General features: G+C 37.5%; 5 protein-coding genes across 7 annotated transcripts; 4 read left to right on the top strand and 1 right to left on the bottom strand.

Annotated features, from left to right (window-relative positions):
• Positions 1 to 1813: 1813 nt before the first annotated feature.
• On the top strand, positions 1814 to 8355 carry LOC137729233 (putative starch synthase 4, chloroplastic/amyloplastic). Its single transcript, XM_068468096.2, has 16 exons — positions 1814 to 2134; positions 2272 to 2503; positions 2594 to 2642; positions 3031 to 4111; positions 4225 to 4276; positions 4502 to 4624; positions 4698 to 4773; positions 4866 to 5050; positions 5133 to 5327; positions 5422 to 5493; positions 6155 to 6364; positions 6502 to 6627; positions 7058 to 7207; positions 7294 to 7355; positions 7454 to 7529; positions 7727 to 8355. The coding sequence occupies exons 1-16, from the start codon at positions 1875 to 1877 to the stop codon at positions 7901 to 7903; spliced, it is 3126 nt and encodes a 1041-aa protein (XP_068324197.2). The 5' UTR covers positions 1814 to 1874; the 3' UTR covers positions 7904 to 8355.
• A 449-nt stretch (positions 8356 to 8804) lies between these two features.
• LOC137729232 (chlorophyll a-b binding protein 3, chloroplastic) lies at positions 8805 to 9988 on the bottom strand. The gene has a single exon (XM_068468095.2). It carries the CDS (start codon positions 9714 to 9716, stop codon positions 8919 to 8921), a length of 798 nt encoding a protein of 265 aa, XP_068324196.1. The 5' UTR covers positions 9717 to 9988; the 3' UTR covers positions 8805 to 8918.
• An 834-nt stretch (positions 9989 to 10822) lies between these two features.
• LOC137729231 (chlorophyll a-b binding protein of LHCII type I, chloroplastic) lies at positions 10823 to 12185 on the top strand. The gene has a single exon (XM_068468094.2). It carries the CDS (start codon positions 11194 to 11196, stop codon positions 11983 to 11985), a length of 792 nt encoding a protein of 263 aa, XP_068324195.1. The 5' UTR covers positions 10823 to 11193; the 3' UTR covers positions 11986 to 12185.
• Positions 12186 to 17153: 4968 nt separating this feature from the next.
• On the top strand, positions 17154 to 19255 carry LOC137728510 (PLASMODESMATA CALLOSE-BINDING PROTEIN 2-like). 2 transcript variants are annotated; one of them, XM_068467278.2, is made up of 7 exons: positions 17154 to 17333; positions 17853 to 17881; positions 17975 to 18209; positions 18335 to 18364; positions 18644 to 18675; positions 18776 to 19007; positions 19112 to 19255. In XM_068467278.2, exons 1-7 carry the CDS (start codon positions 17273 to 17275, stop codon positions 19135 to 19137), a joined length of 645 nt encoding a protein of 214 aa, XP_068323379.2. In that variant the 5' UTR covers positions 17154 to 17272; the 3' UTR covers positions 19138 to 19255. The 2 variants fall into 2 exon arrangements, with proteins under 2 accessions (XP_068323379.2, XP_088534910.1); XM_088678784.1 differs by lacking the exon at positions 18335 to 18364.
• Positions 19256 to 22105: 2850 nt separating this feature from the next.
• Positions 22106 to 25143, top strand: LOC137728740 (basic helix-loop-helix (bHLH) DNA-binding superfamily protein). 2 transcript variants are annotated; one of them, XM_068467494.2, is made up of 4 exons: positions 22106 to 22330; positions 22726 to 22880; positions 23247 to 23419; positions 24109 to 25143. In XM_068467494.2, exons 3-4 carry the CDS (start codon positions 23312 to 23314, stop codon positions 24832 to 24834), a joined length of 834 nt encoding a protein of 277 aa, XP_068323595.2. In that variant the 5' UTR covers positions 22106 to 22330; positions 22726 to 22880; positions 23247 to 23311; the 3' UTR covers positions 24835 to 25143. The 2 variants fall into 2 exon arrangements, with proteins under 2 accessions (XP_068323595.2, XP_088534484.1); XM_088678358.1 differs by lacking the exons at positions 22106 to 22330; positions 22726 to 22880 and having other exon boundaries at positions 23259 to 23419; positions 23805 to 25143.
• Positions 25144 to 27677: the final 2534 nt, after the last annotated feature.

Here is a 27677-nt window from a genome sequence, read left to right as displayed (position 1 = left end):
TTTTTTTCACTCTTTTATTGTTTTTTAATATTACTTATTTTATTAAAATATATTTTGAATAATGAATGTAACCAGCCACAATTTCACTATGTGCGTGGTTTTTTGTGATTTTTTTAATTTTTTTTAATTCTAATGGGAGGAAAGTAATTTGATTATTACTAAAGTTTGACCCGTTTTGCCTTCTTTGTTTATATATGACAAAAAAATTTAAATTTAGGCTCTGAAATCTCATATTAATTTATTTAATTTTCAAACATACAATGTGTTGCATTATTATCATTTTTACTAATTTCGTCTTTTTTTTCTTTCTATTAAATTTAAGGATATATTAAGAACTTCATCTATTAGAAACGAACTTATAAGGGGAATTGTTATTAGCATTTTAAAAATCTTATTTGGAACTCCAAAATTTCTATAATTAGAAAGAAAAGTACATTTATAAGAAGTGTAGAATGAAATTTTTTAAACTGCTAATAATAATTCCCCTTCCAAATTATTCGCTTTCAATTATCCAACTTCCAAATTTCATGGTAGGTTTTTATCATAAGAATTTTTTGTGGAAGGGCCCACCTGATATGGACCTTGGCCCACACCCCCATCACCGTTCGATTTAGATAAGGTGACTCACTCACCTCGGTTTCCATCTGCACTCTACACCTCACCCTCCTAAATGAGGATTTCTTTTTGTGAAAATCTCAAAAAATTTTAAATCGTGTCTCATCGTATATATGTAGATAAAAATTATTTTAAATTATTTTATTTAAAATGAAATATAAATAGTATGATTAATGAAAAATAAAATCCACGTACGCTTGCTAATCCAATTTTTATTTTTATTAAGGGTATATTATCAATTTCCCCCTGAACTTGTGACCATTGGCCAATTTCCCCCCTGAACTTTAATTTTGGCCAATTTCCCCCCTCAACTCTCATAATTAGTCAATTCCCCCCCTGAACTTTAATTTGGCCAATTTCCCCCCTCAACTCTCAAAATTAGTCAATTTGCACCCTACTGTTAATTTTTTTTTTTTTTTTTAATTTTCCATCTATTCTTTTCTTAATTTTCAATCTTTCTAATAGCTTCCAACAAAGTACTAAAATTAACATAAACTCACCTGCATAATATAGGGTAAAATGTACAAAAACATAATACAGTTAGTATGTGACATGGGTTGATTATAAGAAAAAGTTATGAATCGGGTTTAAAGCATGTAGAAGAAGAAATAATAACAAAAAGAAATAATAATCCTAAACTCATGGATCAAACCTATTTCAATAAAATGAGTTATTCTTAATAAGGAGTCGAAAATTATGAATAGACTAGCCGTTTTTTTACTAAAGCTCGATTCTCCGCAATTTACTTGAACTTAGCTTTCACTTTTATAAAGAAAATTGTATTCACATACAAAAATTTACACATCAATCTTTTTTATTATCAATTTTGTATAGTCAAAAATCAAATAAAATTACTCCATGATAAATTGTAAAATTCTAAATTTTAATCTATTTGTAATAGGATAAAGATATAGGAACATGATTAACATACATCTTATTTAGTTTCTTACACACACTTGTTTAATTATGATCAAATTAAAAATTTAACAGTAGGGTGCAAATTGACTAATTATAAGAGTTGAGGGGGGAAATTGGCTAAATTAAAGTTGAGGGGGGAAATTGACTAATCATGAGAGTTCAGGGGGGAAATTGGCCAAAATTAAAGTTGAGGGGGGAAATTGGCTAATAGTCACAAGTTCAGGGGGGAAATTGATAATATACCCTTTTATTAATTCCAACAGAATGATTAATAAAAAATAGAAAAATAAAAAAGTTAGAATATTCGATTACTTTCCTTGGACGGGAGACTTCCTCTGCTGATGCTCGCCCCCGAGTCGTACGATAAAACGACTGTTAGTCGTTGTGCCAAAGAAACCACTTCTTCTCCCTCTTCACCGAAACAGGAGAGAGAAAGCTTGAGATCATCAATGGCGGTCAGACTAACGACCTGGTTCGTCACCCAGGGGCTCAGCATTACCGGCTCCAACTCCACCTCCCGCCACCGCTCATATTCAAACGCTCGCTTTTCGTTTCACTGCTCTCCTGCTTCTTCCTGCAAGCTCCGGCACCGTAATCTCAGGTACCTTCCCCCTCCTCTCTCTCTCTCTCTCTCTCTCTCTCTCTCTCTGTGAAATCGTTTATCGATCAAATTCTCAAACTTCAATCTGCTTGATCGAGTGATTGATGATAATTTTGATTCAATTTCGACTTTTGAAGTTGCAATTGCGTGAATAAGAGGCAGAGACTGAGGAAGAAAGGCTCGGTCGAACAGCCTTCGACGAGTACAGATTTCCGGTTCAATGGCGACGACGACTCCGAATCTGACGGTGCTTCTTCGGCGGGCGTCATCGTCCCCATTGAAAGCATATCTGATGACGAAGCTCCCACTGCCAATGGAAACGATTCGATTTCGACAACTTTAATTCCGTCTGATCAAGCAAATCCTTCGGTAACTCTTCATCTTTGCTTATCAAAACTCAAGAGTCAGTGTTAATTGTTAAATGATTGTTATGAGTTTGATTGCTTGTTCGCTTTACAGGCGTATAATACTCAGGATTTGGTTGGCATGATTAGAAATGCAGAGAAAAGTAGGTTATTACTCTGCCCTGTTCATTTGGCTTCAATTATATTTATGGTCCGTTTGGGACTGCTTTTGTAAGAAGCACTTTCGCGCATAAGCACTTCTAGCATCTTTATTTGAAAACTTAAAATTTTCTATCAGAAATTCTAGTGCTTTTTGGATAGCACTTAAGAAACCACTTTTATGATAAGAAAGCACTTGACTTATGCGTAAGTGCTTTTTTTTTTTTTTTTTTTTTTTTTTTTTGAGAGAGAAATGTACAAGTGTTTCCAAGTTTTCTTTCAAACATGGTCAAAAGTGCTTTTAGCATCCTATAAGCAGTCTCAAACAGGCCTTACTGTTTATTCCTCATTTATTAGAATTGTGAAACATGTGTATCTCTTTTGTGGCCTTAGATATCCATCTTCTCAACCGGGCGCGGGTAAATGCGCTTGAAAACCTTGACAAGATTCTCGGTGAGAAGGAGGCATTGCAAGGACAGATGAATGCTTTGGAGATGAGATTGGCAGAGACCGATGCGCGGATTAGAGTAGCTGCCCAGGAAAAAATAAAGGTGGAACTTTTGGAAAACCAGTTAGATAAGATGCAGAATGAACTGAATCTCAATGATGACCGTGGTGTTGAAAGAGGTCAGGTGGAGATTTTTGAGAATGAAGAAGCTCCTCTACCATACAGAACTAGCATCAATGCTCTTGTTGCCAATCTGAATGCATTGAGATTGGAAAATCAATCCCTCAAGAATGATGTAGAAGCACTCAGGGAGGAGCTTAGCTTTGTGAAGAATACGGATGAACGGGTGGTAATGCTGGAAAATCAACGGTCGACTTTAGAGTCTGCGTTGAAAGAGTTGGAATCGAAATTGTCAGTTTCTCAGGAAGATGTATCCAAACTATCCAATCTTAAAGTTGAATGCAAAGGATTATGGGAGAAGGTGGAGAATTTGCAGCTACTGCTAGATAAGTCAACCAAACAGGCAGATCAAGCTATTGTAGTTTTACAGCAGAACCAAGAGATTCAAAAGAAAGTTGATAAATTAGAAGAATCTATTGAAACAGCTAATGTCTATAGAGAGTCATCAGAAAATATGCAACGATACAATGAGCTGATGCAAAAGAAAATAAAACTTATGGAGGACCGGCTTCAAAGATCTGACGAAGAGATACATTCTTATGTTCAATTATATCAAGAATCTGTGGAGGAATTTCAAGATACACTAAATACTCTAAAAGAAGAAAGCAAGAGAAGGGCAGTTGATGAACCTGTGGATGATATGCCATGGGAATTTTGGAGTCGTTTATTGCTTATGATCGATGGTTGGTTGTTTGAGAACAAAATATCAATTGATGACGCCCAGGTGTTGAGAGAAATGGTTTGGAAGAGAGAGAGACGAATTCGTGACTCATTCATGGTCTGCAAGGAAAAGAACGAGCATGATGTTGTGTCTACATTTCTCAAACTGATATCATCACGAGCAAGGTATGAACTTTCTAGTATTAGAAGAATGCAGGATTGCATGTCGTTCATATTGCTAGTTTGTTGATTTTTGTATTTAAGCTTCTATTTAATTTGCGAGTTTGTTGATTTTTTAGTCCAGGATTGCATGTCATTCATATTGCAGCAGAGATGGCACCGGTTGCTAAGGTGAGTTCAGCTTGCCTCTATAAATTTTTATCTTTTTTTGCTTTATTCTATTAAGATAATTGAGCGGGGTTTCTTACTTGTCAAGCTACAATTACTTTTGTTACAGTAGTTCAGATTCAGGAATTTGTTAAACGCTGTTTAATATTCATGTATATAGGGGCATCTCAAAGATCTTCCGTATTGTTTTGATAAACATACCATCAACATAACTAGTTAATTTTACAGGTTGGTGGTTTGGGGGATGTTGTGGCTGGTCTTGGTAAAGCACTGCAGAAGAAGGGACACCTTGTGGAAATTGTTCTTCCCAAATATGACTGCATGCAGTACGATCGTGTTCCTGACCTAAGGGTATGCTGAATAGTTAACTAATTTTAGAAAAGATGTATTTTCTACTCGAGTTTCATTACACTTTAACATGCAGGCCCTAGATCTGGTGTTAGAGTCATACTTTGACGGTCGACTATTCAAAAATAAAGTCTGGGTGGGCACTGTTGAAGGTTTGTTCTTTGAAAGTTTCGTTTGCATGACATACTATTGTCTTGGATTTTCACTGTAGTCTTGGATGCTCACTCTGGTGTTGATTATGCAGGTCTTCCTGTTTATTTTATTGAGCCTCTGCATCCTGATAAGTTTTTCTGGAGAGGACAGTTTTATGGGGAACATGATGATTTCAAGCGATTTTCCTTTTTCAGTCGTGCAGCCCTTGAGTTGCTTCTTCAATCTGGCAAGCAACCAGACATAATTCACTGCCATGATTGGCAGACAGCTTTTGTTGTATGGACCATTAAACCTTCATTTTCCTTTACCATGCTCTCTCTCTCTCTCTCTCTCTCGACTAACTTGTTGCTGTTCTTAGGCTCCACTTTACTGGGACCTATATGCTCCAAAGGGATTGAACTCAGCTAGAATATGTTTTACATGCCACAACTTTGAATACCAAGGGACTGCACCTGCTTCAGAATTGGCATCTTGTGGTCTTGATGTCCACCAGCTAAATAGACCAGATAGAATGCAGGACAACTCAGCACATGATAGGATCAATGCTGTTAAGGTATAGCAATTGATGATTCATTTATTACTAGCATTCCGGGAATTGGCAAAAGCTTTCCTGATTCCATTATCATTTTTTTGCTTTTCTCTTTAAGGGTGCAGTTGTATTCTCTAATATCGTGACAACAGTATCTCCCACCTATGCGCAAGAGGTGCTGACTGCTGAGGTATGGCTTTTGCTCATGGTCATACTAACAATTGCCTATAGATATCAGATTCAAATTCAAATTTCTTGCCCCGTCCCAGCCTATAGGCATTGTTTCCTTTTAACATTTGATTTTGGAGAATCTAACTATTTTAACCAAATGTAAGTTTCCGTCATAAATTGTGTAAATCTGTCTCTCTTGTATACATAGTAATCCAGATTCCACACACGTTAGAAATATCAACATCTAAGCATATGATTTTGTTTGTGGATTTGTGTTGAGATGATGTTGGCCTCTTCAGATGAAAGAAAAATTCTCAAATTTGTGCTTTTCTATGAGAGCTTTGATATAGAAGTCATCAGTTGTTGGACCTCTAGTAAATTATGTGGCTCCTAACGAAAAGGTTCTTCATGTCGGATACTCAACATCCTACTTTTATTCTGTTTTTGGGCATTAGTACACTTCACAGATGAGAAAAGAGAACAATATATCTCTTCCCTACTCATGTAAAAATACATCATACTCTCTGTTTTGGACTTTTGTGACCGTCAAAATAACTTTACGGCAGACAGCCTTGAAATTGTTTAAGATGCTATGGCTGAAAAGTCTTGTGTAGTTAGCCAATTTTTCGAATTCTTGAACTTCCGTTTGTAAAAAAATAGTTGTTTATTTATGATCACAGGGAGGACACGGTCTCCATTCAACACTAAATTTTCATTCTAAGAAGTTCAATGGAGTTCTAAATGGTATTGATGCTGATGCATGGAATCCTGCCACTGATGTGTATCTCAAAGTACAGTACAGTGCTAATGATCGTCAGGGGAAAGCAGAAAATAAGGAAGCTTTAAGAAGAACTCTGGGGCTTTCTTCGGCAGATGTCAAGAGGCCATTGGTAATTTCTTTTTCTGTTAAATTTTCTCTGCACTTAGAATCATATCTGGTACTCTATAAAATAGCATCATTATTCTATTTTCGGTAAGCCAGATGAGTGAATTCTTAGTTGAAATTGTTTGATCAATCCTTTAATAGGTGGGCTGCATAACAAGATTGGTGCCACAGAAAGGTGTACATCTTATCAGACATGCAATATATCGAACATTGGAGCTCGGAGGACAGTTTGTACTTCTGGGTTCTAGCCCAGTGCATCATATTCAGGCACTGCTCTATCTTCCGTTTTGATATTATATCCTGGCTATGTTCGTTACTGTTAGAAAATTACGCTGTTAGTTTATGCTCAAGCAGGGAATGTATCTCTGTGGTCTCTAACCATATTAATGTATCGCTAAGTTGAAAGCAGTATCAAACATAATACCTATTCTCTAATCCAATATATTGCTAAGATTCTGAGTTCAAGTCCAATGCGATAGAAAAGTCCAATTTAATATCTTGTTCTTTATAGTTTGTTTGTCATGCTTATTTAATTAACAAATGGATATAAATGTTTCAAATTTAATGAAGTTATAAATACGCTGGATTTTCCCGTATGGTAGACGTAAATACTTAGTAGTGGCTAGCTTTGCTCTTCATTATCTGATGATCTAATCTATAACTGAAAGGTTTTTTGTTGTGTTGTTTGCTATCGTAGAGCGAATTTGAGGGTCTTGCAAGCCATTTTGAGAATCATGATCATATTCGTTTGATATTGAAGTACGACGATTCTCTTTCCCATGCCATTTTTGCTGCTTCTGATATGTTCATCATCCCGTCTATCTTTGAGCCTTGTGGACTTACACAGGTAAAGTCTGTTCTCTTTCCTGCGCAAAACTTCAGCACATTACTCGCTACATCACGCTGGATTAACTTGTGCTTTTTCTTGGGCAGATGATAGCCATGAGACACGGTTCTATACCCATTGTAAGAAAAACTGGTGGTCTAAATGATAGGTGAGCATCCACTGCCTGACCTATTTTATCGATTCTACTAGCGATTTAGGTTATTCCTTCTAGACGAACCTTAAACTCCTAAAATACTTAATGTGCAGTGTTTTCGATGTTGATGACGATACTGTACCTCTTCAGTTTCGAAATGGATATTCATTCTTGACTCCTAACGAACAGGTAAAGCCCATCCATATACATTCTTCTTTCCCTTGCTTTCCCTTTTTTTCGTTTTTGATCAGGCATTCGTGCTCAAGGCTAGGAATTTGATAGTAGATCCTTGCCTCGTATCGTGATTTTTCTCCACTCCAGTAAATATGTTGTTCTAGTTTTTCTTGTCTAATATTTACCGTATCCTGACTTGGAAACGCCAACAGGGATTCAACGGGGCCTTGGGACGTGCATTCGCCCTCTACATGAATAAGCCGGATAATTGGCAGCAGCTTGTTCAGAAGGTCATGACTATAGATTTCAGTTGGGATACTTCTGCATCACAGTACGAAGAACTCTACTCCAAGTCTCTGGCCAGAGCAAGGGCTGTCGCTCACGCTTAAAGCTTTATGATACCTTGCTATATAAGCCTGGCACGTCCGTGCTTTATTTAGCGAAACAAATGTGGCTTCGTCTCTGGCAAGTTGGAGCTCGGACAGGTAAGGTCCATATATGGATGCATGTTTTGAACGAAAGTTATCTGACCAGCAAGCACACCAGAAGCTTGAGATTGAATGTTTTCAAGTTCTGCAAATGTTAAATTAAATGCTCGAAGCGACAGAGGTGGTTTTAAGAATCGATGTGCCTTCGACCAAATGTTACATTCTTTTACATTCGATCTCCATTTATTTGTTCATAAAACCAGTTTAGTAGTATACTAATTACTAGGTTCTTAATTTAATTACGAAACTCGTATACCTTTCGGGCACATTAATTGAATACATAAGTATCTCTACGCAAAATATACAAGAGATATGATGCAAATAAAAATTCAAAATCATGTTTATTCTTCTAATCATTGAATCATTTTCTTCTTCAAAGCAGAGTATCTGAGCTCGCATTGCTCGTAGACTCGGAGCTATTTTATTTGGATCTTCCTATTACCTAGGGAGTAGGGATGGTTAATTTTTGTGGTTATGAGGATGGATATGACATTTCCGTTCCCAAATCAAATCGTTGCCATCCTCCTCTATATGTCTAAGCTAGCCTGTGTTAGAAATTGTGGATCAAATACAATTGCCACACGTTGTAGAGGTCGAAGAAATGATTGCTATTAAAGGGGTAGATTGAGTCGTGGTTCGCTTAAATTGCAGCGAGGTCTTTTGAAGGAAAGGTTTTAGGTGAATCTGAACAATGTAATCTCATAGTTCATATCTTCCCCTTGCATTTCTGAGTTCAGTTTTGCTTTGCCCTAGCAGGCAATATTTCAAAGTTTTCTGGTACGAATTTCGACCAATTAAGATATTGTTCAAAAACGAAAAGATCGAAATAGTTCAAATTAATTGTTGTCCATCACTCGGTACCAAATTTACATCATCGACAACACTACAAACAATAGTACAAAACAATTCGGAGCTCTCACTTTCCAGGAACAAAGTTTGTGGCATAGTTCCAAGCATTGTTGGCGACCGGGTCGGCAAGGTGGTCGGCAAGGTTCTCCAATGGTCCCTTTCCGGTGACGATGGCCTGGACAAAGAATCCAAACATGGAGAACATGGCCAACCTTCCATTCTTGAGCTCCTTCACCTTGAGCTCAGCAAAGGCTTCTGGGTCATCGGCAAGGCCCAACGGGTCGAAGCTTCCTCCGGGGTAAATAGGGTCGGTCACCTCTCCGAGGGGTCCGCCGGCAATTCTGTATCCCTCAACTGCGCCCATCAACACCACTTGGGTAGCCCAGATGGCCAAGATGCTCTGTGCATGGACCAAGCTAGGGTTTCCCAAGTAGTCGAGACCGCCCTCGCTGAAGATCTGGGCTCCGGCCTTGAACCACACGGCTTCGCCGAACTTGACACCGTTGCGGGACAAGAGCTCTGGGAAAACACATCCAAGAGCTCCGAGCATGGCCCATCTGGAGTGGATCACTTCGAGCTCACGGTTCTTGGCGAAGGTCTCTGGGTCAGCTGAGAGTCCGGCGGTGTCCCAGCCGTAGTCACCGGGGAACTCGCCGGTAAGGTAGCTTGGGGGCTCGCCGGAGAATGGCCCCAAGTACTTGACTCTATCAGGGCCGTACCATGGGCTGCCAGAGGAGACTTGTTTGGTAGCAGTTTTCCTCATGGAGACTCTTCCATTTCCGAAAAGCTCGGTGGCTCCCGGGGAAAGTTGCACGGCTTTGCCGGCGAAGGTTGGGGAAGACAGAGCCATTGTGGAAGCAGCCATGGTTGAAAGAAAGGATTGAGGTTTGATTGACAGTTCAAGTATGAGAGTAGTGATTGATGGTGGCCGATTTGGTACGTACTTATAGTGGCAAGATATCAAGGCCACTTATCTTATGTTATCTAAAGCTTTAATCTCATTGGACTGCCAAGATTTTTCCTCTGTTTTTGTTTGCCTACGTGTCAGTCTCTCTAATCCACCACGTCCTCAGATTCATTTCCCTGACCTATAACCAATGTGGGCTCACCATGATTACTCTCAGCCACCAGAATATCGGAAGCTCTCTCTCTCTCTAAAACAATCTTGAAAAAATCTACAAGCTGGGGACGTTGGGTGCATTCTATCGGTTGGAGTGTTACAACCTACAGGAGTCGTGACAGTGCCTTCTCAACGGTCGAATGTTAGGGTTAATTGATATGGTAATTAGGAAGTAAAATTTTCACCCTTCAGAAAAAAGTTAAAAGAACAATCGAGTGGTAGGCAGAGGGCGTGTGAGGAAAATATCTCTGCAGAAGGAGAAGAAAAAATCTTTGTGAAAATATCGGATGATCTTGGTCCACATCTCAAACTTACTTTCACGTGAACCTGATTATAATTTGGATGCAAGAAATTTGGTTTGACCTCTTCAATCTTATCCGACCCAAAAAATATCTCTTCCTAAAACTAAGATCAGAAGCATACATGTTAGTTTGCACGAAGTTAATACATGCATTATGTGATTATAGTCACAAATGTTGAAGAATAGGATGCTTCTGCATATATGGATTGAGTTTGTCAACATCCAAATTACATTCACTGCTAAATAGCATTTACTATTTTTTATATTGCCTTTTGTTAAACAGGAATCATGATTTCAAAGTAAAAACTTACTTTGTGAGTTAAGTCAGTTGGCCAAGACAGTGTGTCTGATCGGCCTTCTTGTACTAAGTTAGCATTCTCATTCTCGTAAATTAATAGTTCAGAATATCGTTTTGTTGTGAAAGTTTCGTACGATTTTGTAGGGTCCATAGTAATCTTCAAGTACACTCTTAAAAAAAATCTCTCAAGTCAAGACAACTGTTGCATTGATGAGTTTGTTAAAAAATCTCTCAAGTCTAGACAACTGTTGCATTGTAGAATTAGGGTTTGGTCCTACAGAGGAAATCCTCTACTATCTCCGAGCACAGAAAGCCTATCCAATTGGACAAGTGGCATTGTCCGATTGGACAAAATAGTGGTACCCATGCATTATTGTCCGAGATTTTTCAAACACCAGTACAAACTGTATAATCTAGCGACTGTTGGTACTACTGGTGGTAGAGGGTGCCAACTAGACAAGAAAAATCGAACTTCAGAATGCCAATACCAATGAGAGTAAAGTTATTGATTTTCTAGGATAAGGGCACTGTCCTATTTAAGCCATGAAGCCAATCACAACCACCCATCATCCTCTCTTCCTTTAACTGGTTTATCATTCTACTAGTATCACATTTGTTTTGCAATGGCTGCTTCCATGGCTCTCTCTTCCCCAACCTTCGCCGGCAAAGCCGTGCAACTTTCCCCGGGAGCCACCGAGCTTTTCGGAAACGGAAGAGTGTCCATGAGGAAAACTGCTACCAAAAAAGTCACTGACAGCCCATGGTACGGCCCTGACAGAGTCAAGTACTTGGGGCCATTCTCCGGCGAGCCCCCAAGCTACCTCACCGGTGAGTTCCCCGGTGACTACGGCTGGGACACCGCCGGACTCTCAGCTGACCCAGAGACCTTCGCCAAGAACCGTGAGCTCGAAGTGATCCACTCCAGATGGGCCATGCTCGGAGCTCTTGGATGCGTTTTCCCAGAGCTCTTGTCCCGCAACGGTGTCAAGTTCGGCGAAGCCGTGTGGTTCAAGGCCGGAGCCCAGATCTTCAGCGAGGGCGGTCTCGACTACTTGGGAAACCCTAGCTTGGTCCATGCACAGAGCATCTTGGCCATCTGGGCTACCCAAGTGGTGTTGATGGGCGCAGTTGAGGGATACAGAATTGCCGGTGGTCCCCTCGGAGAGGTGACTGACCCACTTTACCCCGGCGGAAGCTTCGACCCATTGGGCCTTGCCGACGACCCAGAAGCCTTTGCTGAGCTCAAGGTGAAGGAGCTCAAGAATGGAAGGTTGGCCATGTTCTCCATGTTTGGATTCTTTGTCCAGGCCATTGTCACCGGTAAGGGACCATTGGAGAACCTTGCCGACCACCTTGCGGACCCAGTCGCCAACAATGCCTGGAACTATGCCACAAACTTTGTTCCCGGAAAGTGAGTGAGAATATGAGAAGAATTGAAGACTTGTTGTGAGTCCCTTTTGTTGAGTGTGGATTTGAGCGTGGAAAATTTGTTGATGTTGTAGATTGGTGGGTGAACCCTAGAGCAGAAAAATGTGAATTGTCTAGTATGTAAGGCTGAATCTGAATGGAGTAAATTTCTATTTTTTTCAATATATGTCAATATTTTTTCGGACAATCTTTAATCTGTTCTGAATTACGAGAATATGAGTTTTTTTTTTAATTTTTTTTTAATTTTTTATTTTTCTATAACAAACGATACTATCTACGTTAAAGGAAGATGATGAGTTTAACCTCACAGCAGCAAATATAAGTTAAGTAAATTTGTACGTAAATTAATGTTGTTTAAAATATTATTTAAAGAAATAAAAAAAATTACAGGGTTAAGTGATTCGAAGCAGAGCACATTGTTCTAGCGGATTGCGATTGCGTGTTTATTTTTTTATAGTAGTTGTAAATTAATAAGAAAAAAAATGTCATGATAAAAGATAAATGCACGTTCCCATAAGAATGTACCAATGTACAATTATAGTAATTCAAAAGAATATACCCGTATACAATTTCAAATATTAAAACACATATGTGACAAAAAGAAAAACAAAAAAACATTGTACCCATATAAATTCTTAATGTCAAAAAATGATTCAGGGATAGAAAAATGGAAGCAAACCATAAGACCAAATTACATAAGGGTACATACTATATAAATCTTATAGGAAAAAGTTATAAATAGGTATAAAACAATTTAGAAGAAAAAGTTGCAATGGTAGTATAGAATAAAAGTTGGGTACATGGATTAAGGAACAAGGGAAGAGACTGTACCCAATAAAATTAAAATTGCGTTCATAGCAATATAATGGTCATTTGTTATGATTTTGCAATAAAATGGTCATGGAGAAAAAATAAGTTTGAACAAATTTTGGCAAAATTTAAATTTGAGGATACATATTCCGTATAATAATGTTGAATTTGAATATAAACATAAATTTGAGTGAGAGAATTTTGAGATTTTCAGCTACAAATGTTATTCAACCTTTTGAACATGATAATGTGGGAGAAATTATAAATTAAAATTTGTTGTAAAAAAATAAAAAAATGACATGGAACTATGTTATTAGTAAAATGCTGAGGTGTACAAAGTCAACTAGTCAAGAGACTTTGATAAAAAAAAAAATTAAAAAAAAAACTGAAAACCAATAAGATTTGAGTCTATAAACATTAGTGACTAGGGATACTAGATCCTAATTTTTCCTAAATTAATTCTTGATGGTTGTTAAGCTAGCTAGGTATTACCTGACAGCTGATTTGCCCTCAAATCCATTATAATTAGTTGCAGTGCAGATAAGTTACAGACAGCAGTGGGTGTAGAACCTGAAAACTGGTTGCCATCTAAACTAAAGGCTTGAAGTTTGGATAAGGACCCAAACCATGGTGGAATATTTCCCGTAAAGTTGTTGTTTGTAAAGATAATCAACTTCAGTCGGCGTAAACGGGTCAATTCATGAGGCAAGGTACCGTGGAAACTGTTATTTCTGAGGCTCCACCTAACAAGAAATGAAAGGTTTCCTAGATTTGGTGGAATGGTTCCAGTGATATTCATGAAAGAGAGGTTCAAGGTCATGACTCTATGGTGGCGTAGGTTGCAAGTAACGCCAAACCAACTGCAAACGGAGGTAGTGGCGGACCAGTTGGTTGTCAAGATGTTTTGTGGATCATTGGTGATATGGGATTTGAGAGCAACCAGAGCAGACTGGTCCGTCGTGGCGTCGGTAATTTGTGCTGCTAACATACTTGATAAATATCCGGTTAAATATCCAAAATGGTCTCGGAGATTTGCATAATCAATAGAAATGGTCACTGAGATTCAAAATCAATAGAAATGGTCCCTGAAATTGTCCACCATCATTTTGGTCCTTCTGTTAAAAACTTTTTGGGGAAATTTCAAAGCTTCGTAACTCAATTGATTCTTAACCAAATTTGACCCATAATATATCAAAATGAAGATAGTAAAGTGTAGAACAAGATTATACCTATTTGGAAGCCCAATTAGCCACTTTCAAGCTATTTTTCGGCCAAACCAAGGTGAGTTATCCATCGAGAAAGGTACCATTATCTTCGTCTCATCGAGAAGTATGATTTTCGTTCTTGAATCACTCGATTTCATTGAGTTTTGAAGAATTTATGAAGGTTTAAAGTTTACCCAGTTTTCGGCGAGTTTTCCAGTTTTCTTGCAAACCAGTCACATTTCAGGCTATTTTCCGGCCATCTCCAACATGGGCTTCCAAATAGGTACAATATTGTTCTACACTTTCTTAATTATCTTCATTTTGATATATTATGGGTCGAATTTGGTTAAGAATCGATTGAGTTACAAAGTTTTTAAAATTGCCCAAAAAGTTTTTAACGGAAAGACCAAAATCATGGATGGTAGACAATCTTAGGGACCATTTCTTTTGATTTTGAATGCCAGAGACCATTTCTATTGATTATGCAAATTTCAGGGACCATTTTGGATATTTAGCCTAAATATCCTATGTTTAAGAAAATCCATTTCCCAAACAATCCCCAACTTAAACTGATATGAATCATAAAGTATAAGTTCCGGTGATGCAAGCTTCATATTCAACAACACCTTCCAGCAGCCAGAGAGTTGACAATTATCATTAGACAAAGATGTATACAAAAAATTGAAATGTTAACCTTCATTTTCGTGAATGAATTCCGCCATAGAATCAGAGTATACCATTAAGAATTCTAAATTGGAAAATTCATCTTGTGATCTTACGACTAGGAGGAGGCAACTTTATCGATCGATTCATCATTGACACAACCAGAGGTATACTTATATGCTTGCAATCTTTTAATCCAAACTTCTCTAATAAGGCTAGAGCATATTTCTTTTTATTTATGAAGATGACATGCTCAGATTTCACAATTCTCATGCGAAGAAAATAATATAACAAGCTAAGATCAGTCTCAAACTTTCTCATCGTTCTTCTTTGAATTCAGCAATTCGTTCATTGCTGCTTCCTGTATACACAATGTCATCTACATAAATTAAAAAAGTGAGTGATTTTGCATCTTTGAATTTGTAGTGTTGCTTTATTTGGACTTCTATGAAAAACACAATTGAGCAAATAAGAATTGATTTCTTCATACCAAGTCCTTGGTGATTGCTTCAGATAATTAAGAGCCTTATTCAGTTTATAAACCTATTCTCTGACCCTGTAATCACAAAACCCCCAGGTTGGCCTACATTGACTTCCTCTGGTAGAACTCCATTAAAAAAGACTTTACATCAAGTTGATATAATAGTAGCCTTTAACTACCAGTGTGTCCGTATGCTTCTGAATTGTACCATCCAGATTAAAACCCATTTGACACCAACTATAGAGTTTGTCAAAAGGCCTATCTACTAACTCCAAGTCTGATAATTCTCAATCATAGACATTTCAACTTCCATCATCATTCATAGCTGCTTCTTCATATTTTTCAGGTTCTATGATAGCAATGTATTAAAAGCGTGAGGCGTGGGTGAGGCGTTCGAGGGATAGCCTAGTCTAGCCTTGAGGCGAAGCCTCACGTAAATTTTTTAATATATACACTAAGTGTACACATATATTATATTAAAAAAAGAAGAAGATTATTAATCAATAATCACTCTGAACACACACATATATTATAAATACATATACACACATATATATATACATATATTATAATACACACGTATATATATATATATATATATATATATATATATATATATAATAGAGAATGAAAAGCACAATGAGCACACATATAACAATGCACATAAACAGCACGCACATTCATTATATAAAATAAAATAAAAATCAGAAAAGAAGGCAGAGATAGTGCAAGGCAGAGGTATGAGGCAGTTAAAACCCTACCCAAAATTTGGGTTTGGGAGAAAAAAAAAAAAAAATCCCCTAAGGCACGCTTGGGCTACTCCGGCAACGCCTTCTGGCACCTTCCGCCCACTCCCTCAAAACAGAGGTGGCAACCCTCAAGCCCAGCCTCACGGAACGCCTAGGCGCCCCCTGAGGCGAGCCTTTTAAAACATTGTATGATAGTCATGCATGTCTCATCTAGCATAGACATTAGGAGACTTATAATAATACTATGCCAAGCTGCTTAGTATATACATGCTCCATTGTTTCCCTATGATCACTAGAGGCATAACCACCTGTTCTTGTTGTGGAGTAAAAAATAATCAGGAAAATTATGGAGGCGACATGTGTACTTTTAGATGAAAGGGATAATATTACTCTCGAGTCACACCGGAACTTCTACGCACAAGCAGCGAATAATCATGACACAATCAAGGTCAAAAGTGATCAAAATAGGTATTCATTCAAAACCTATTTCATCCATCGTCATCAAATCCTCCCCACAAGGTAACCTTCAATTATTCATTCAAAATAGGATTAATTACCTAAATTAATTAATTAATTTCCTAATTGATTGCAAAATAAATATTATTTTGACATAATATCTTGCAATTACACCCAAAAACCACCATATGTGGCCGGTTCCCATCTCTTCAAAGGGGGCCGGCCACACCCCTATAAATATCACCTCATTTCTCTAAAGTCCAATTTTCTTCTAAAACTCTCCAAATTTATCTAAACACTTTCTCTCTTAAATTCTAACTTTGGCATTAGAAGTTCTTCGGCTAAAGCCCCCCCCCCCCCAATTCATCGTGGGCGCGTGAGGCTCTTGACCTTGATCTAAGATGTTAATTATTTTGTAGGTACATTTTCGTCCAAGAAGGAGAAGACAGAAATGTGCGTCCACACTTGCTACTGGTTGCAGTGTATGCGTGCCACAATTCCAGAACCTTATCTCTTATAATTAGCTGTCTTAAAAAGGAATGCTTTCCCAATTCAGATTCTCTTCATAAATGAGATAGCTTGAAGCCTTGAACAAGTAATTAATTTGACATATTAACATAATCCTCAGCACTATCTAAGACTGCACTAGTATTAAAGAAAAAAGGGCACAACATCATGAAAAAAATGGACCCTTGGTTATTGTAATATCTAGTAACCGATAAAAAAGCTGTTTGACCAAGAAAAGAACAAAGAAATGTGCAACAGGTGGCCTCAAACTGTCATGCCAACCTTCATGCAATCTGGACTAAATGGAGCGTATGTGTAACTGCTACAAATACCCCATATACCTTTCCTCTTCATGAATTCCATATCACAGAGTTAGAGTACTAGTTCACATAGTACAGAAAAAATGGCTGAGTTAGCTCTACCGTCTCCTATTATTTCTATCCTTCTTCTGTTCGTCTTCTCAGGTATGATCAAGATTCTTCAATTCCATCTTAATCTGCAAAACTAGTTTTGATCCTTTTTATTTTCTTAACTCTACGCAGCATTTTACATTTGTAAATTTCCTCTTTTTCTGCTCTCTCAAAATCTGAAATTGGTTTTTGATCATTTCGTCTCGGCCCTTGCCTAATTAGTTCCTATAGTTTTCATAAGGTTACATGTTCTTAGATGGTTTTCAAATGCAACGAATTTGGACCCTGTAGCTTTAAATTTTTTCGAATTTGAGCACATCCATCTACTTCTGTTGATTTCTTGTATGAAATCCGTCAAATTTACCTCTGATCTGCCAAGTGCATGACGATTTCCTACAAGGAATTAACGGAATTGTCGGATGCCATCGGATACCAAATTGAATGTAATGGTAAATTTAACGAAAGTGTGACTATGTGAAAGGACTAAAAAAGTGTTCTGGCCAAACTAATAATTATAATCCTTTCTCAGCAAAATAGCTTAATTATAATCCGTAACTTCAATTATTTTTGCAGGAGAGATTTCAATGGTGGTGAATGCACAGGTAATTAAACCAGCTGAAACCATATTTTCATAACAATCAACAAATACTCAGATTAATTTAATTAGAATTTAATTAATCTGCATGGTTTTGTAGAATGCTTGGTGTGTAGCAAATCCTGCAGCACAAGAAGAAGCCCTACATTCAGCAGTGGATTATGCATGCAGTTATGTAGACTGCAGCCCAACAGTGAAAGGAGGCTCTTGCTTTTATCCGGATACATCAGTGCAACATGCCTCATACGCCATGAATGCTTACTACCAAAAGATGGGAAGAAAGCAGTGGAATTGCTATTTTACCAACACTGGTCTCATTTCCTTGACTGATCCAAGTAGGCCTTTTCAATTTCATATAATTTAACTTAAACAAATACAAACAATTAATTTGTTTCAAATTTTAAGAGTTTATTTCCAACAAATTAATTAAACATTTTAGGGCTATACCATATTGTTGCAGGTTATTGTGCCAGCTGCATATTTGTGAGCGGTATGTGTTTATAACAAGTTATACATTTTGACACTTCTCGGCTCCTTAGGATAAATCATTCTTCTACTTGCAATTCACAATTTGATCCATCGCAATATAAAATTTGATAAAAACACGAAAAGAATTTTTTTTTTTGCCACAGATATCATCTTTGATTGGCATGTAAGTAAGAATGGCTTCGTCCACGGGAAGAGCCAAGTATTTTCCTTTACGTTTTGTATGTAAATAATATTTGTATCACTTTATATTTGTGCTTTCTCATCCCTTGTTATTTGGCAGGAGGATCAGGACCTCCACTGCCACAGAAAAAGGTAATTAATCAAACCTAATTTCTCCCTCACAAAAACATAACTCATTTAAACCAAAATCTTAAATCATTCAAACAGTTAATATGTTTTTTTGGGTTTGCAGGATACTTGGTGTGTGGCTAAGCCAGGAATCCCAGATTCTGAGTTGCAGGAAATCATTGACTTCGCTTGTGGAGTATTGAAAGATTGCAGCAAGATCCAAGAACATGGTTCATGTTTTTTGCCAAATACACTGATAAGCCATGCCTCATTTGCCATGAATCTTTACTATAAGGCCGACGCACAATACAATTGCGACTTCAACGGTGCTGGCCAAGTCGTCGTGACGAATCCAAGTAAGCTAATTTGTTTAGCATAACACACTGCATATCTAGTAATTTTATTTTTCCTTTACCTCATTGCTATGATTCTAACAAAACGTGCTTGTTATTTACTGCAGGTTTGGGTGATTGCGTCTATGTCTGAGATTATCAAAGCGTTTTTCTGTTATCGTGTTTGCTTCTTTTGTAATCTAATAAATTTGCCTCAATTGTGGGGACTGTGGACTGTACCTTAGCTATAATTTGATTCGACTGTTAATCTCCGAAGCTTGAGCTTAGTTGAAGTGTTGAAATCCAGAGGCAGACATTGATTAGTTAAACTTTGCTAGAATATATGCTATTCAGTATAAGTATGATGAGTTTGTCACTGTGTCTCAACCTGGCTTGTATTTGGGATGAGTTGCTTGACTTAGCTTGATATTTATGTAACAAGATTAGGTTGGACTTAACTTAGTGATAAACATCGAAAAAAAAGAAAAGGGAAATAACACAAAATCAAGCATATTGCATTTTACTGTATTGGCGGTGGCGTGGATTCGATCAAAATACATCTAATAATTCAACTCATTAACGCTATGGTTTATAAAGAAAAAGTAAGATAAAATCAAAATACTTAATTAAATGAAGAAAATACTTGTATTAATTTTAAAGTCTAGTATTGAGATCAAGCGGCTTGTACCTCAACCCATATGTTGAAAGTATTAATTCACTCATGCACTTGAAGTTCTGTGTTTAGTTTTCTTTTTGGACCCATTTCTGATGTTATTCAAACAAATAATCTCTCTAACATCACTTTATACGAAACATGTTAGAATTCCTTTGTCTCACATCGATCAGAAGACTTGAGAACAAGCCATTTATATAGAATTACCCTACTCTAACTATTACCGAGACATTTTGTATTAAAACCTCACACCTGACGAATTGAACAGATGACCAAACAAGAATAATATCAATATTGTTAGAGTGAGCCCATAACCTATCTACCTGAAATTTAACAAAACACAAACTCATAAGTACCTTGAATTTTGTTTTTAGTTGTAAAACCAATTATTAATATCATCCATCCGATCCGACCATCGTTTTCGTGGATAAAGCGTGACATATAATAGTAAAGGGCTTTTATTCCACTTCTGTCAATTCATCAAAGTTTGGTATGTGGTTTAGAAGTAGAGGTTTATTGCCACTTGGCAGCCAATTATATTGCCACGAATTTACAATTCGACACACACATCGCCATCATCTCTGGTCATTCATGCATCTTGAGCTTGAGGGGTCGTATTCACGTATGAATAAATTCGTCAAAAATATCACATGCAACACAAAAACGAAAAAGAAAACACAGAGACACTGATTGTGACATCCCACATCGTCTAGGGAAGTGATCTTTAAATGTATATTTTCATCCCTACCTAGCACGGGGCCTTTTAAGCGAGAAGAGGGCTAGAGCAATCTCATGATGGGTGACCCACTGAGAAGTTGCTTGTGAGTTCCCAAAAATAAAACTGTGAGGTAATGGTAAGCCCAAAGCGGATAATATCGTGCTACGGTGGTGGAGCGGGCTTGGGAAGTGATCTGCCCCGGGCCGGGATGTGACAATTTGGTATCAGAGCCTGACCCTGACCGCGTGTGTGCCGACGAAGACGTCGGGCCCCTAAGGAGGTGGATTGTGACATCCCACATCGCCCAGGGGAGTAATCCGTATATGTATATTCCCATCCCTACCTAGCACGAGGCCTTTTGGGAGCTCACTGGCTTCGGATTCTATAGGAACTCCGAAGTTAAGCGAGAAGGGGGCTAGAACAATCCCATGATGGGTGACCCACTGAGAAGTTACTCGTGAGTTCCCAAAAACAAAACCGTGAGGGAATGGTAGGCCCAAAGCGGACAATATCGTGTTACGGTGGTGGAGCGAGCCCGGGAAGTGATCCGCCCCGGACCGGGATGTGAAACTGATAGGAGTTAAATTTATGAACAACAATAAAATTTAATGCAAATTAAATTATTAATAAGTCATAAATAAATCCCAACGAATCCCAATTTTTTTCCATTGATTCCCAATTTAAAGTAAATTTTCTAGTATTGATTTAAATTAATAATAAAGGATGTTAAACATAAAAGTTGATGTGTATTTGTTGAATATTTTAGATTCATAATATATTATAGTATGATTATTGGGATGCAATTTATAAGTTTTCTGATATTGATTTCACGGCATGTTGGTTAGTTTATTATATTATTTTAGCTTCGGGAATATGATTTTTGTTTTCGTTAATTGATGTGTAGAAATTAAAAAGTATGGAACAATAGTACAAGCAAAAATCATCTATTAGTTCGGAAAATCTTATTTTGAATAGTTCCACTCCAATTTTGGATAGTTCTACTCCAATTTGGAATAGTTAAATGATAGTTTAGTCGTTTATATTGAAACAAACGTTTTTTCTTGTATTGATAATGAAATTATCCTAACATATTTTCAAAATATGAAATCTTATCATGAATAAATTTAATCTTAATAGTTTATAATATTATTTACATAAAAATTATAAATAAAAAATTATTAGTTTATCGTTTAATTTCTCAATATTACTTTTGTTTAATATTTTTTGAGCTAATTAAAGCAAAAGCAAGATTATGGAAAGCATAATTTAAGAGAATAGGGGGTAACAAATAAAGGCAAATGGAGCATTCACACGGGCAAAGAGTGAGTGTATTTTTGCTCACAATCATTCAGTGCGATGTATATTTATTATCTTATTTATGATGAGTTTGAATTTTAAGATTTGTAATTATTCACTGTATGAATTTTTAAATTAAAATTTATCTAATTATGATAAATAAAATGATAAGCATACAACACATTATGAAGCAAAAATGCTGCCGGCGAAGACTACAGGAGTCATTTTACCACGATAAGCATTCGTCGAACCTGGCCTCGCGAAGGGGCCCACATTGCCCCTGCACGCGTGCTCCATCCGACGGGCATCATTGCATCCGCAATAGACGGAAAGCATTTCCAAGGCCCCCAATCTGACGGCTCACACGCTCCGTGTTTGACTCCTCTCTGTCTCGGTCCCTTCACACATCCCAACGAAAACCACAAAATTAAATACCCACCACTCCCCGAACACGCCCTCCCATCTCTCTCTCTCTCCTCTCACACACACACACACTCTCTTTCTCTCTCTCTATAGAACCAGTAGTGGTAGATCTTGTTCAGCAGCGCGTATCCAGGGAAATTTTTGCTCAGGGCAAAGTACTCATTTCCCAAATCCGAAATCTGATCCTCTGCAATCGATAATCTGGTTCAAATCTGCTATCTTCTTCTTTAAACCTAGGTTTTCCTCTGAAAGTTTTGACCTTTACATTTTTTCTGCTGTAATTTTTTGTGGGTTGTGGTTTTGAGGGATTTGAAGGTTGATTTGTGGGCTTTTGAGTTAGTTCTGTTGTTTCATTGGATGATATAATATAAATGAATGATTTTGTTTGTTTTGGATCCATAATCTAGGGTTTTGAATTAGGATTAATTGTTTAAGTAAATTTTTATTTTTCTTAGTGATTCTGTGTAATTAGCTTCTGTTTATGTTGCTAGGAAACTGCTCAAATTAATAAAAAAAATTATCTGATTAGGCAAACTTTTCTTTATTTGTGTGTTTATTGTGTTAAGTGACTTGTGTGAAGGCATAAATGTTGGATAATATTTGATTAACTTTGGGGTTTTGTTTCCATTTAGTTTTTCCCAGTGGAAGATTGAGAGGATTTACTATTAATTTGGCATTGAAGAAATAAAATCAAGATGCCGTGGACGTCTTCTTTTGTGAATTACAACAGGAACTGCGTTCGCTTGGTGGTGTTCTTCCGTGTCATACTGTAAATTGCTTCACTTTGGTGAGATTACACACATTCTGTATTGCAGTTTATTGTGCTTCATTTGCTTTGTTCAAGTTTAGTTTTGCCTTGTTGATTCGGCTGACAGGATTAAGTAATTTTGTGTAAAAATCGGAACTTGATTACGCATTTACCTCCTCTGTATCTGATTTTTAAAGGAAACCGATTGATTTTCTTATGTGTTTATTTTAATTATTTGGTTGTTGTAGAACAAAAACGTCAGTTCGTTGATTCCTTTGTGCTTGAAGTTATTGGGGACAAGTTGTTGTGTCTGTACTTCTTATCAAATGTGGCATTGTAGTTCGGTTTCTAATTGCTCTTTCAGTCTCATTCTAACAATGCGGCTTTGTGGATGGACTGCTGCAGGTGAAACTCTGTTTTCGAAGGATCCTTTTATTTGGTGATTTTTAGGCCTGGTTGGAAGAGTGAGAATGAACATTGGGGTAAACGTAAAGAAATATCGAGCTATAAAGGAAGTTGGGAAGATTTTAATGAGTGTTGGGGTAATTGCCTACTCTCACCAGATGCAAGTTTGTCAGGTACATCTGATATTCTTATTTCCCTACCGTAACATTATGTGGTTGTTCATCTTCTTTCGGTTTCGATTGATTGTCATTTCAGCTGAATTCACTTACATTAAGCATGAAATAAGATTGTCATTTCGATTTCATTTGGAATTCCATAGTTATTGGCTTACTTTACAAATTTGGGTGAGCTGCGGGCAGTATAATAGTTTATTTGACTGTTATTCCCTCTAGCAGCAATTAAGTAGTTATTACATTCAATGGAAAACATGTGTGCTGTCTTTACTAGGACTTACGTATTGGTATGCATTCAAATGATTGTTCTTGATATGCTTGTTTGATTGTACCACTATGAAGATATGAAAACTAATCTGTTGATATCCTCTTTCTTTGCTCTCAGGCTGAATATTTCCGTCAGTTGCTTAAACCTGTTACGTAGTATTATATCAAAAGCCCTCTGGACTCGGGGATTTGGGATAAACTGGCACTCTTGCGGTATTTATACATAAGAAGGCAGTTGTAGTTGTTGTGGTTGCTTTTGGTTGGGAATAGGTGGCTCTCGTGACCAGAATGGAAATAACTTGATTTGTAAACAGTTCTCGTATTATCTTTGCGAACCTTCATTTAGTTAGAAGTCAAAGAATCTGACACTTCAGTTGAAACGCCGTCTGTTAAGCTTTAATTACTTAGAATTTCTGATGCAGAGTGACCAGCAATTTGACCCCAACAAGGCAGCTCCGCCGTTTTCAAATCAAGTGGGTAATAATTACATGCATATTCCAGTTGCTTCTGGGTGTGGGGCGGTTTTACCTAATGATGCAAATCACTTTAAACCTTTCCATGGTGTTGAATTTCAAACCTCTAGCATCTGCCCGAAGAATTTCATTATCTTCGACCAGACTGATCATCGAAGTCAGATTATGTTCAATCCTGAAATTTCCCACAAAATTACTGGTCCTGCCTTTAACCTCTGTGCAGCTTACATCCAAGACAATCTGGGATTGAACGAGGGAAATATTGACAATAGAGAAGCATCATCTACTCTGAAGGAGGACTCCGATGATATTGATGCATTGCTGAGCTTGGAAGAGGAAGAGCTGGAAGATTATGATGAGGAAGAGGTCAGTACAGCTCGAACTCGTGGAAATTATGGGAGCTCATTCTCTGATTCTTGCTCCAGTTATGGTTTGAAAACCAAGAAGGAAGGGCTGTGTTCTTCACTTGAAAAATCTACTGCCATTGGTAGCAGTAGCAGCTGCAATAGTGAAAGGAAACGCCAGAAAATGAAGAAGATGGTGAAGGCGCTGAGAGGGATTGTACCTGGTGGGAATGAAATGAACACTGTCGCCGTTCTAGACGAAGCTGTTCAGTACCTGAAGTCTCTCAAGGTTGAGCTGCAGAAGCTTGGAGTTGAGAATTTGAACGACTAAATGTGCACTTGAGCTTATGGTACTGTTTTGTTTTTATCACTCCCCTCTCTTTTGAACGAAGGCGATTATCCCCCATGTTGGGCCGTTAAATGTAATGGCAGTGCTGTTGTCACTCAATCTGATTTCGGAGCTCTCTGGTACTGCTCCTGAAGTGTATTCCGATCTTCTCTTTGATTTGTAGTATGGATGTTCATTTTCTTCTTTTCAGTTAATTTCGTATGGCAAGTTGCAGCTATCGACTGCTATGTAACTATGCACTATTTTCGCCACCCTCGCTTGGTTAATAAATTAATTTGCTTCTGTTAGTTATATTTGATGTTCCATTATTGCTTATATTCATCTTGCGATTGAATTGAATTAGATAATTAAAAAAATTCAAGGCATATTGAAAGCGAAGGTGAATTGATTTTTCATTTCGAGGTCATCAGAAGGGATTAATGAAGGAATCCGAAAATCTTGTCGGGAATGAAAATGATGAGCTTCTTTGGTCAGAAAAATTAATCGGTCTACCTTCGAGTAAGATAAAATTTCTTCAATGTGGTTCAAATTTATTTTTAGTTATCCAATCCAATCCAATTCGAGCACCAAACGAGCCATAACGATCTCTGTTTAATCCCATCGAATGAATCACAAAGACGTGTTAGTGATGTCGCTGTTAGAACATGAACGTCATGGTCATGCATGTAAGGTGAATTCTTGCGTCTTCCCTCATAACCAATGAGCATTCGTGTTTGTATTTGGTGCTGGATTCAGTTAAAAGCTCCTCTCTTTTTTAAACAAGGTTCAGATGATCACTGATTGCTTTATGTGAGCATGACTTGCTCAATCTGTGTCACTGTCTTGTTTTTTGTTTTTTTGTGTTTTTTAATTTTTTTTTTTAAAGTTAATTTAGATGCTTTTTTATTAAGAGAGTTTTAACGAAAAACTCGCGGTACCGTTCACTTTAACGAAAAATCATATTTTTACACTAAAAAATCAAACCTGATACTATTCACTTTATATTGTATTTTGTCTTTATCGTTAAAACTCAAAATTTTCAAATATTTTTCATTAGTTTACATTTTTTATCAACTTTTTAAGGAGCTGGAAATAGTTGGGACATGGATGGATGGAGGTATTGCCTCCTCCCATCCCTATACATTTGTTTGAAATCCAATAAGATATGGGGATAGTGGCGCACCATTGAAGACTTTTTCCCACTTACCCCCATATTTCTTGCTTGCTAATTTTTGCGCCTTTTTGGCCCCACTCTTTGGGATCAATTTTGGTCAAGTTGCGACTCCTGCCCTTCATCTCTTGCAGTTCACTTTGTTTTTTGGTTGTTTGTTATGATGCCTTTTTGCCCATCCATATTCTACTTTATTTACTTCAAGATTTTGAAACAAAAATACTATTTTCATGACTCGAATTCGTGATTTTTCAAAAATTGTAGTTGTACTTTTGTATGTAGTTGTACTTTTGTTTTGCAAAGATAATATTTTCATGACTCGAACTCGTGATTTTTCGGTCACAAATGAGTGAACTTTGCATTCCACCAAGACTCACCCTCTACGATTTTGAAGCAAAGGAAAGAAAAAAATTGTTTTTACTTAATTTTGTATTCATGTTTCCTTGGATCTTACATTTGGATGGAAGCCATCCTCAGTTGGATGTAATCATGGGAACCATTTACTTAGTTGTAAGGTAAAGTCTTTTCTTTGGTTATATTCGAAGAAATTGATTTTCATCATAGCAACAAGATTCTGTCTCGTGGAGATCGATTCATGCATACCCGATGTGTATTATTACTATTATATAGAAGGGAGATGCAACACACTCTAAAAAAGTCATCGTACACAGTTATATAATAGAACAATAAAAGAGGAACGACTAAACAAGTGTATGATGATTTTTTAAGAATGCTAATAACGATTTACTTGGAAAAATATGCAGGATTTTAACCAAACTTTATGGTAGAGATTGGTATATGTACAATTGTGATACAAGTCGGAAAAAGATCCTCTCCGGATCCATTCCTCCTAATCCACCAAATCAGTTTATACGTGCTATTGAAATTTGATTCAATGGCTACAAACAGGGACCCACTTTAAAGTTATAATAACTTCAGCCGTTGGATCAAATTTCAATAGCACGGATCCACTAATTTGATGGATTAGGAGGAAGGAATTCGGAGAGGATCCCTTTCCATACAAGTCATCTACAAGGACTGCAGGTTGAGTTGGTCTGTGTGCTTCATCATCGTACTTAATTTCGTGGCAGTGTTGGGTCTTGTTCAACAAAATATTCATCGATTTATCTGCAGCTGTTAGGGTGTAGTTGAATTGAGCGTAGCGAAGCCCATAACCAAATGGGTAATTTTAGAGAGACTGGCCTGGGGGAGGCCCACTCAAACGACACTAATATTGTTTTCAAGTTGGTAATTACTACCTGCTTAATCCGTCAATATCTGCAATGGCGCGGAAACCTTCCTCCCCCGGTACCCAGCCCACAAGATGGCTCTGACTTAATCATTTTGTTTGGCGAAATTGAGTTCAACACAACTAGCAGACATGACTACAAGAATTACTAGACCCTTATAGACTTTAGCGACTTGGTTGATGAGTTTGGAAACCATGAAGCAGAAGGTCTACTCTGTCCAAGCCATCTGCCTCAACTGATAAGTCCAACCCACCACAACTATGGTTGCATCAGCTTCCTAGGAGGTCCATTCTTAGAGCAACTCTAGCGTGTTCTTTAGCCCGATGGATCAGCGATTCCAATTACCCAATTGCTGCAGCAATTGGCTCCAGCCCATGCAGACAATGGGGCTCAGGGGAGGCCCGGTGGACAGGCCAGGCGGGAAT

Source organism: Pyrus communis, chromosome 10, assembly GCF_041283825.1.
Source record: "Pyrus communis isolate YQ-2024b chromosome 10, ASM4128382v1, whole genome shotgun sequence".
Taxonomy (NCBI): domain Eukaryota; kingdom Viridiplantae; phylum Streptophyta; class Magnoliopsida; order Rosales; family Rosaceae; genus Pyrus; species Pyrus communis.
This window is presented reverse-complemented; position numbering and strand designations above follow the sequence as displayed.

Bases quoted from the DNA above. Each gene is read 5' to 3' on its own strand.
- LOC137729233 (XM_068468096.2), top strand. From the start codon at position 1,875: ATGCTCGCCCCCGAGTCGTACGATAAAACGACTGTTAGTCGTTGTGCC. The intron at 4,625-4,697 runs GTATGCTGAATA...TTTAACATGCAG, and splicing joins ATCGTGTTCCTGACCTAAGG to GCCCTAGATCTGGTGTTAGA. The intron at 5,051-5,132 runs GTATGGACCATT...TGCTGTTCTTAG, and splicing joins ATTGGCAGACAGCTTTTGTT to GCTCCACTTTACTGGGACCT.
- LOC137729232 (XM_068468095.2), bottom strand. From the start codon at position 9,716: ATGGCTGCTTCCACAATGGCTCTGTCTTCCCCAACCTTCGCCGGCAAA.
- LOC137729231 (XM_068468094.2), top strand. From the start codon at position 11,194: ATGGCTGCTTCCATGGCTCTCTCTTCCCCAACCTTCGCCGGCAAAGCC.
- LOC137728510 (XM_068467278.2), top strand. From the start codon at position 17,273: ATGGCTGAGTTAGCTCTACCGTCTCCTATTATTTCTATCCTTCTTCTG. The intron at 17,882-17,974 runs GTAATTAAACCA...ATGGTTTTGTAG, and splicing joins CAATGGTGGTGAATGCACAG to AATGCTTGGTGTGTAGCAAA. The intron at 18,210-18,334 runs GTAGGCCTTTTC...ATATTGTTGCAG, and splicing joins CATTTCCTTGACTGATCCAA to GTTATTGTGCCAGCTGCATA.
- LOC137728740 (XM_068467494.2), top strand. From the start codon at position 23,312: ATGAACATTGGGGTAAACGTAAAGAAATATCGAGCTATAAAGGAAGTT. The intron at 23,420-24,108 runs GTACATCTGATA...TTTCTGATGCAG, and splicing joins ACCAGATGCAAGTTTGTCAG to AGTGACCAGCAATTTGACCC.